General features: G+C 42.3%; 1 protein-coding gene across 2 annotated transcripts in view; it reads right to left on the bottom strand.

Annotated features, from left to right (window-relative positions):
- ANXA4 (annexin A4) overlaps positions 1-10,585 on the bottom strand; it is a 94,720-nt gene that overhangs the window by 22,495 nt on the left and 61,640 nt on the right. For both annotated transcript variants that reach the window (XM_042932569.1, XM_042932568.1), the window contains exons 3-4: positions 5,376-5,463; positions 700-794 (exon numbers count right to left, since the gene is read on the bottom strand). In XM_042932569.1, coding sequence (XP_042788503.1) covers positions 700-794; positions 5,376-5,463 — 183 coding nt within the window. The remainder of the gene's footprint in view (positions 1-699; positions 795-5,375; positions 5,464-10,585) is intronic.

The following is a 10,585-nucleotide window of genomic DNA, read 5'->3' as shown; positions in this document are numbered from 1 at the left end:
GTTACTGTACTCTGAGACCTAGAACACTCATTGATAACATTTCCTCACTCAGTAAAAAGATTCACCACACAGACAGGTTTTCAGTGATGAGGAAAGATTGGGTGGAATGGCTCTGGTGAGTGAGTTATTGAAAACAAGAGTTTGAAATAGGGTCCCCCGGGGGTGCAGGATTCAAACTAGAAGGCGTGAGTGAACACCCCGTGAATCCATAAGCTAACAAATTATATACATAGTCACAACCCCATTCTAGAATTTGAGGGGGTGTCCCCCAACTGAGAATCATCAAAGGAATGATGGGTTTATGTGGAAGAGTCAAAATAGACTAAATCCTAGGAGAGCGTATTCAAAACAAACTAGATTTAAATACTGCTTTATCCACCGTGGCCTAAAAGAAGGCTGACCAGGATCAGGAAAGCAACGCTGGAGGCTCAGCCCTGCCTGGCTCACAAGGGCGGTGGTGGAATCCACCGAGCAACCAAGTCCCTACAAGAGGCTGGGTGGGAAGACACCAAGGTTGGCTTGAGCTCTGGGAACCAAGGGCTCCCAGAAATCACTCCTGGCTAAGGACAGTGGAGGTAACATGCTGAAACTGTTTTTTCTTAAGAACATCTTTAAATGAGGCAAGGGTCCACCTTTTGAAAACACAAGGCCACTTCAAGAATCTAGATCGGGAAGAGACCCGGAGAGGCTGCGGCCTACCCTGCCGATGGTGGTCTTATAGGCCGTCCTGATTTCCTGGCGCTGGGCCGTGCTGCGGTAGGCAAGGACGCTGATGATGGCATCTTCGTCGGTGCCTGGCAGAGAGCGGGGACAGTGAGTGAGGTGCTTTGAGAGAGGAATGAGAAAACAGGTTCCTGCGAGGACACTGGCGTTACCCAAACTTACACCTTTTTAAGAAAAGAGGTCCTGGGGCGCCTGGGTGGCTCAGTCGGTTAAGCGTCCGACTTCAGCTCAGGTCACGATCTCGCGCTCTGTGAGTTCGAGCCCCGCGTCGGGCTCTGGGCTGATGGCTCAGAGCCTGGAGCCTGCTTCCGATTCTGTGTCTCCCTCTCTCTCTGCCCCTCCCCCGTTCATGCTGTCTCTCTCTGTCTCAAAAATAAATAAATGTTAAAAAAAAAATTAAAAAAAAAAAAAGAAAAGAGGTCCTTGTTCAGTAGGTTTGTCTATTTTTTGGGGGAACCAGACACTAGATGTGAGTCTTAGCCCTCCTTTAATCAACTTTTTACCACTGAACAAAGAAGCTAACTTGTCTGAGCATTAGTTTCCTTACCCGTAAATGTAAGTGACCATAGCACTTTCCCTTACAGAGCTGCTGCAAGCGGGCAATAAAACAAGCACGTGACTTCCTTAGCACAATGCCCCACAGTTACTAAATATTCACTAAATGCTGACTGGGATCGGGCTTTTCCCCCTCCTCTGCAATTCTCTTCATGTCTTTGGTTCTCCTGGATCTTCTATGTTCTTGCCTTTTCTCTCCTCATTTTTTAAAAAAGTTTATTTATTTTGAGAGAGCGAGCGCACGCATGTGCAGGTGGGGGAGGGGCAGAGAGAGAGGGAAAGAGAATCCCAAGTAGGCTCCACATTGTCAGTGCACAGCCAGACATGGGGCTTGAACTCACGAACCAAAAGATCATATCCTGAGCTGAGCTTGGAAGCTTAAGTGACTGAGTCACCCAGTTGCCCCTTCTCTCCTTATTTTTAATCTTGTTATCATTTCCTCTGAGTTTGGAAACAATTCAGACTCTCACTCAGCACTTTGCAGTTTTTTTTTTTAATTTCAGTATAATTAACATATAGTATGACATTAGTTTCAGGTGTACAATATAGTGATTCAACACTTCCATACATCAGTGAGTGCTCATCACTAGTGCACTCTTAATCCCCTTCACCTATTTCACCTGGCACGTGCAGGGTTTTATGGGTTGCTCATTGCATGCACTGTACTTAGAGATCCATAAATGTGTTTTTCATTTCAAAGCTCTCTTTCCTGACCTCAGATGGTTCCCTTTTTATAACTGCTGATGAGTTCCCACCACGCAATATCCTACCAAAACTTTATAATGAGAATTACAAGTTTTCAATGGCTTAAATTTTGCCTGCCTGTTTCTTGAAGCAGCTTTTACCAGGGGAGACGGGTGGGGGGGGCGGGGCTTTATTCTGATTTTTCAAAACTGGTGCCTCGTCTTAGTAACAGCTAGATGTTCATGTATGTTGGGTGAGTTTTCTGCTTCCCCATGGTTCATCCTGTATGGGGAGTTGTGATGGACTAGAGAAGAACTTCTATTGGGATATTTCAGAGAGAAATGAAAAAATATAGATTTATCAGAGTCATTCTTTGCAAGATTAGAGATCCAGAAAAGTGCAAGCTATAGGGAGGAAGCTGTAAAACTTTGTTTACACATCTTAGGGACCTACTTTCTGTTCTCTTAAAAGGAAGAAGAAGGAAGAAGAAGAAGAAGGAAGAAGAAGAAGGTGGTGGCGGTGGAGGAGGAGGGGGAGGAGGAGGAGGAGGAGAAGAAGGAGAAGGAGAACAGGTATAGTACATACAATCATCCTGTTCTCCTTCAGAACTTTCAGCGGGAAAAGGTCCATTTTATGCCCACCCCTGTTTCTGTAAAAAACACCATTTTTCTTCTTTCAGTCAGTCAAGTTTGAACCCTCAAAACAGCTTTGATTTTTTTTTAAATTTTTTTTAATTTTGGGAGGGAGAGAAAGGAGCAAGTGCACAAGCAGGAGAGAAGGGCAGAGGCAGAGAGAGAATCTCAAGCAGATTCCATGCTCAGCACCGAGCCTGAGGTGGGACTCAACCCCATAAACTGTGAAATCATGACCTAAGCAGAAATGAAATCAAGAGTCAGCCACCCAGGCACCCCATAGCTTTTTTTTTTTTTTTTTTTTTTTTTTTACTGCCCTCTCATCCTCCACATTCAAATTTCTTGCCAAGACATACAAAATCTAACTCTAAAATCTTTTTTGCATCTGCCCCCTCTTTGATTCCTACCACTACCACTCCAATTCAGGATTTTAGGGTCTTAGACAACTGCAAAGTCTGCTAACTGGTATTCTTACCTCCCTCCTAATTGGTCTTTCCAAAGTCTTGTCAGATTCATTTTCCTATAAAGAAAAACTCTGATGGTGTCTCTCCCCTGCTCAGGAGTACACAAGGGCCCCCCACTGTCTGCTGGATTTACTACAGGAATGGCAGTCTGGCATTTGAGATTTTCTGCAATATCCCATTCACTATTGTAACTATCCACACGAAAGGATACCAGGCAGCCAAATTCACAGACTTAGCTCTTCAATTATTATACTTGATCCAACTGTACTACACTCCTTTCTCCTGACCTCCTTCATTCTCAGTCTACTAGTTTGTATGTCTCCCTAACTGTTCCACGTAGTGTCATGATTGTGGCACTGGTTTCCTGGCCAGTGCCTTTGGGCCATCCCCCCCATGCCTATGATTCTACAGATGGTCTTCTCAGTAGCAACCCCAGGACCTCCCTTTGGTAGCAGCCACCTCCTGCTTTGCAAGTACCTCCTGCCACAAGCCACCTTTCTGTGTATTCACTGTGACTCCCCCTAAGCCTCAGCTAAACTGGAAAATGGACAGTGCTCACACTCACCCCATGCCCTTTGCTTATGCTATTCCACTCACCCGAAACACATTCTCTCTTATCTCTACTGAAACAACTTATCTCCCAAAGTCCCTCTCAAATTCTGCATCCTCCAAGAAGTTTTGCCTGATGCTCCCAAATTAAATGCGATCTCCTTTGTGAACCTAATGGGATCTTATTTGCACCCCTCCTATCACTATCATATTGTGATAGCTATTATCATATTATTATAGTTGTTTCCATGCATGCCTTACCCATCTAGCATCCATGGACTAGCTGACTAGGTTCTTTTTTTTTTTTTTTTTAAGTTATGACTTACTCATTTGAGAGAGAGAGAGCGCGGGAGGGAACGAGTGGGGGAGGGACAGAGTGAGAGGGGGACTGAAGGGGCTCTGTGCTGACAGCAGAGAGTCTGATGCGGGGCTCGAACCCACTAACTGAGATCATGACCTGAGCTAAAGTCAGAGGCTTAACTGACTGAGCCACCCAGGCGCCCCTGGACTAGGTTTTAAAATGCTTGTCTCCTCCCACTGTCTGCCTTGCATTGGCCCACACAGCAGACACTGACAAGAATTGGCTATCAAATGTCTCCTGACTTTTATTTTGAGAATTCTGAATGCCATGTGGTCCACATTCTGAACTACAGTGTTCTTGCTATATACCAAAGAAGCAGGATAACATGGAAAAAGGATGGGCCATGGACATCTTCCATCTTATTTATGAAGAAGGGAAAATGAGAAGGATGTTAGATTCAGAACAACAATCTGTTCAGAGGAGGGCAGCAGGATAGTATAGTGACGTAAACTACAGCTCTGGAGTCAGACTGCCTAGGTCTGACTGCCTGGAATTGCCTAGAATCCTGACTCTAACACTTACTAGCTCCGAGATGTTGGGCACATAAGCTAACCTCTCTAACTCTCAACTTCCCGTCAGTAAAACAAACTGTTGATTGTTATATTCCCCATAATGTGTTTGTAGATAATCTATGTAATGCATTGTGTCTGATGCATAGTAGAATTTAATAAATATTCTCTATTATTGTTGTTGTCGCTGTTACTGTTAGTAACACTGGGGCTAACTAAAATGAGCTGTTTGGGAGGAGAAAAATTGGGAAATAAAGTTGTGTGACCAAATGTTTTTATCCAAATATCTCAAGGAGATTATAATAGCAGCTACAAACCATGGGCACTTCTCTGGCCAAATGTCCACCCAGGCAAGAGGCTAACCCAGGGCAGCCTGCAGTATGCCCACATGACTACACCCACCAGAGGCCTCTGCCTGCTGTGGTTTCGTTTCACTTCTTAGGCGACTTAACTTCTCTGGGTCTCAGTTTTACATCTGTGAAATGGGGTGAAAATAACAATAGCAATAGCCGCTTTCACTAAATTACTGGGTTGTTGTGTATACCCATTGAAATAATATTTGTGAAAGTGCTTTGTAAACCTTACGACACTGTACATATACGGCACTAATTGGAAAACAAATACATTTCTGAAGTTTTACATATAGATTCATATGGCTGTAATGCAAAACAGATTTAAATAATTGGGGCAATCCAGAATGAGTGCCTTAAATGTTAAATTCTGTAATATAAGTGAGTAATTAATGTCCTCCTGTCCCATTTGTCTTGAAAAGCCAACTTGTTCCCACTGTATTTTCTTAGAGACCTACTCATTTTTTTTGCCAGTGGTCACAGCACCCTTTCTGTGACTCTGTGATATACAACACACAAGAGAGCGTTTACCCCCATGGGACACTTACCAAGCCCCTTCATGGCCTTCCTCAGGGTTTGGGCATCTTCAGTGGCACTGAATCCTGAAGCAGCTTTGACGGTGCCTCCTTTGGATGCCTGAGCACACAGAGAAAGATGTGACTGAGAGCCATCATCTCATTCAGCACACACCTGCTGAGCACCTACCATGGGTCAGACACTATTCTAGCTGCTGGGGATACGGCAGTGAGCGTGAGAGATGAGGCAAAATTAAACTACTGGGACTGCACCGAAATAAAAAGCTTTTGCACAGTGAAGGAAACCACCAATAAAACAAAGCCACAACCCACTGAATGGGAGAAGATATTTGCAAATGATATGTCTATTAAGGGGTTAATATCCAAAAAATATACATTGTTTATTCAACTCAACACCAAAAAAAAAAAAAAAACAAAAAAAAAACCAAAAAACAAAAACAGAACACCAATAAATCCAATTAAAAATGGGCAGAAGACATGAATAGACATTTTCCCAAATAAGACATATGTATGGCCAACAAACACAAGAAAAGATGCTCAACATCACTCATCATTAGGGAAATGCAAATCAAAACCAAAACAAGCTATCACCTCACACCTATCAGAATGGCTAAAATTAAGAACACAAGAAACAACAAGTGTTGGTGAGGATGTAGAGAAAAAGGAACCCTCATTGCTGCTGATGGAAATGCAAACTGGTGCAGCCCCTGTGGAAGATAGTTTGGAGGTTCTTCAAAAAAGTAAAAATATAACTACCATATGATCCAGTAATTCCACTACTGGTATTTATCCAAAGAATGAGAATATTAATTGAAAAAGATATATGCACCCTATGTTTACTGCAGCATTATTTACAATAGCCAAGATATGGAATCAACCAAAGTGTCCATCCATATAGATGAATGGATAAAAAAGATGTGGTATATATAATGCAATGGAATGTTACTCAGCTATAAAAAAGGAATGAAAGCTTGCCATTTGCAGCATGGATCTAGACAGTATTATGTTAAGTAAGTCAGAGAAAGACAAATACTACAGATGCCACTCACATGTGGAATTTAAGAAACAAAACAAATGAATGAACAAAAAAACAGAATCTTAACTCTAGAGAACAAACTGATGGTTACCAAAGGGGAGGTGGGGGGGGGGATGGGGGAAATAGGTGAAGGGGATTAAGAGTACTCATTATTATGAGTACTGAGTAAAGAATTGTTGAATCACTATATTGTACACCTGAAACAAATGTAACACTGTATGTTAATTATACTGGAATTTTTTAAAATAAATACATAAAAAATAAAAATTAGTTAGCCTGACCCTCTTCAAATAAAAATTAAAAACTAAAAACATCAGCAAACAAAACATAGGCTAATGACCAGTAGGGACCATCTCAGTTGGATTATGATTTAGAGATAATTTACTGATTAAGATCAAGGTGCCCTGGATATTGTGAATGTATTTACTGATGTATTAATATGTGATTTATGTGGTGGAAGGTAGTGTAAAGAAATACATATAACTAAATATAAAAAATAAATAAGTAGTTGTGGAAATTCAGTGACAGGGTATAAAACACAGAAAACTAAGGTAAAACTAGGGAGGTGGGAAGGAAAACAATGCAAACCTTAAGAGCCTGTGTAGTTGTTAGAGGGAAGCCACAGATTTTTCTGCACAGAAGCCAAAGTAAGAGGGAATTGTAATCGGCAATGAGACTCACTGGGTCTATAAAAGGAAAAGAGACCAGTTGTCCAAGAAACGCTCAGCTTCTCTTTGTACTGAGTTTACAGAGAGGACATCTGCATTACTAGAGCTCTCTGGGCTCCCTGATTTAGCAGTAAGGGGTAGAATCAAACTAGCTTTGGTTTTAAATATATCTTTCCCTCTGTGTCTGACACTAAGCATTATAAAGGCCTTTAGCAACCTATATTTTGATATTCTGAATTCTGTTTTCTTTTCTTTAAAAATGACCTAATTAGGGGCGCCTGGGTGGCGCAGTCGGTTAAGCGTCCGACTTCAGCCAGGTCACGATCTCGCGGTCCGTGAGTTCGAGCCCCGCGTCGGACTCTGGGCTGATGGCTCGGAGCCTGGAGCCTGTTTCCCATTCTGTGTCTCCCTCTCTCTCTGCCCCTCCCCCGTTCATGCTCTGTCTCTCTCTGTCCCAAAAATTAAAAAAAAAAAAAAAAAATGACCTAATTAGGGTGCCTCGGTGGCTCAGCTGCTTAAATGTCTGACTCTTGGTTTCGGCTCAGGTCATGATCTCATAGTTTGTGGGTTCAGGTCCTGCATCAGACTCTGGTGCAGAGCCTGATGGTGTGGAGCCTGCTTCAGATATTCTCTCTTCCAGTCTCTTTGCTACTCTCCCACTTGCTCTCTCTCTCAAAATAAATAAGTGCAATAATTTTTAAATGACCTAATTATTCATAACAGCACTAAAATTGTTCTGCCTCATCTCCTTTCCTTTAGTTAATCTGTCAGGTGTCTGCCATTATGGTGTGCATTTGATTGGCTTAGATTGCAATGGAGAAGGATCTAAGTGATATTCTTTTTTTTTAATTAAAAAATGTATATTTATTTATTTTGAGAGAGAGAGCATGCATGCAAGCAGAGGAGGGGCAGAGAAAGAGGGAAAGAGAAAAAGAATCCCAAGCAGGACGTGGGGCTCTATCTCATGAACCATGAGATCATGACCTGAGCCAAACCCAAGAGTCAGCCTCTCAACGGAATGAGCCACCCAGGCACCCCTAAGTGATATTCTTGGTGCCCAGATGTCAATAGAGTTTACACTGAGATAAATACCTTCCTTTGTCCTTAACTGGTGCTATGTGCTTTTAAGATGCTAAGAGCTCACAAGCTGAGGGTAAGAAGAGATAGCCAAGGCTAAATTTAGGGCTCAGGTCACATAGTAAGTCTAGTTTTCCTGACTTTCCTGATAATGCCCCTTTTGTTAAATGGTGGTAGGATGTTATGGTGATGGGAGGCAACAGAACAGGGAGATGATATGAATTACTGCAAAGGGAGAAGGGTATTACATCTCATATAAGCCTTGGTTAAAATGTACCCATAGCCTTGTGCCCATGATCCAGTAAAATCTAATATTCATGGAGACAGTTCTGTCTCTTTTACATCATTCTGGGGGTCACAAACACTATAAAGGGAATTCTAATATTGGGGGAGATTTCATTTGTGGGTACTTTGCAAAGGAGACACCGTGGGCTACAGTGAGAGGTAGTAAAGCTTAGTAGGAGGGGACACAGACATCGGAGTGGGGATAGACCTGGCTTTGAGTCTTGGCTTCAACCCTTTCTACCTATGTTGTCTATAGGGGAAGTTTTATTTTTCTCACCTGTACATTAAGAATAATGATATCCACTCACACAGTTGTTGTAATAATGAAGCAGAATAATATAACAAAGCACTTAGCACAGAGTCCAGCAAACAGAATACCCTAAAACAAAAACTCAAACTCAATGGCTATCATCATCACCACTATTATTAAATATGACTTCGGGGCACCTGGGTGGCTCAGTCGGTTAAGCGGCCGACTTCGGCTCAGGTCATGATCTCGCGGTCCGTGAGTTCGAGCCCCGCATCGGGCTCTGTGCTGACAGCTCGGAGCCTGGGGCCTGTTTCAGATTCTGTGTCTCCCTCTCTCTGACCCTCCCCTGTTCATGCTCTGTCTCTCTCTGTCTCAAAAATAAATAAACGTTAAAAAAAATATATGACTTCAACAACATCTCTACACTAAATAGAAGAGTGAGATTCTTATATCTATTTCTGATAATATCTCTTAACGTAAGCTTATGTGGCAATGATGCCAAAGCAAAATCCAGAATAGAGCATTTGTACAGGTAGCAAAAACAGCGTAGAATATATCTAAGGCTCTCTGATGATTTAACTTGATCCAAAGGTATAACATCAACCATCTAAAGGGATAGAGGCGGTGCCTGGGTGGCTCAGTCGGTTAAGCGTTCGACTTCAGCTCAGGTCATGATTTCGCAGTTGTGAGTTCAAGCCCTTCATCCAGCTCTATGCTGACAGCTCAAAGACTAGAGCCTGCTTTGGATTCTGTGTCTCCCTCTCTCTCTGCCTCTCCCCCACTACGCTCTGTCTCTCTCAAAAAAAATGAATAAACATTAAAAAAAAAATAAAGGAATAGAAGATTTTTATGCCCTTAGGGTGGTTCTCTAGTAAGTCAGACTTTGATCACTGTGGCTCACATCAAGTCCATCCAAAGGCCTTAGGTACCAGAGAGTGTGGGCCTTATGTGCTGAAAATCCAAGCTTTCACCTACTATATTTATCTAGATATCTAGGTAAAATACTAGATATATTAGATATCTAACATAATCAGCATCTAATACTTAGTTACCTCCCTCTATACACCTGACAGAGGGAAGTAGAAACCAATGAAATTAACTTCCTTGGGCACTATTACAGGCTGAATTGTAACCTCCCCAAAAGATATGTTGAAGTCCTAACCCCAGTATCTCGGAATGTATCCTTATTTGGAAATAGGGTCATTGCAGATGTAATTAATTAAATTAAGATGAGGTCATTCTGGAGTAGGGTGAGTCCCTAATCCAATATGATTGGTGTCCTTATAAGAAGAAGGAATAAAAAAAAAAAGAAAGAAAAAAGAAAAAACCATGGGCACCTGGGTGGCTCAGCTGGTTAGGCATCCAACTTCGGCTCAGGTCATAATCTCATGGCTTGTGAGTTTGAGCCCCACATTGGTCTCTGTGCTGACAGCTCAGAGCCTGGAGCCTGCTTCGGATTCTGTGTCTACCTCTCTCTCTGCCCCTTGCCTACTCATGCTCGCTCTCTCTCTCTCTCTCAAAAATAAGTAGACATAAAAAAAAAATAAAAGATTAAAAAAAAAAGAAGATGGCACATGAAGACACACACAGGAGTTAAGCAGCAGCAAGCCAAAGGATGCCTAAGACTGCCAGCAAACCACCAGAAGCTAGAAAGAGGCAAGGAAGGAGTCCCCTACAGGTTTTAGAGGGATTCTGGCCATGCCAACACCTTGATTTCGGGTTTCTGGCCTCCAGAACTGTGAGACATCCAATTTCTATTATTTTAAGCCACCCAGTTTGCAGGACTTTGTTATGGCAGCCCTAGGAAATGAATACAGGTACTTTAATTCTTCCACTGTGTATCAGTAGCAACAAGCAAACTGGTGATTTGCTGTCAAAATTCCAACATGGCCTAACTTAGCCGCTG

The sequence above is a fragment of the Panthera leo genome, chromosome A3 (assembly GCF_018350215.1).
Source record: "Panthera leo isolate Ple1 chromosome A3, P.leo_Ple1_pat1.1, whole genome shotgun sequence".
Lineage (NCBI taxonomy): Eukaryota > Metazoa > Chordata > Mammalia > Carnivora > Felidae > Panthera > Panthera leo.
Note: the sequence above shows the minus strand (reverse complement) of the source record. Positions and strands in the feature narration are given on the sequence as shown.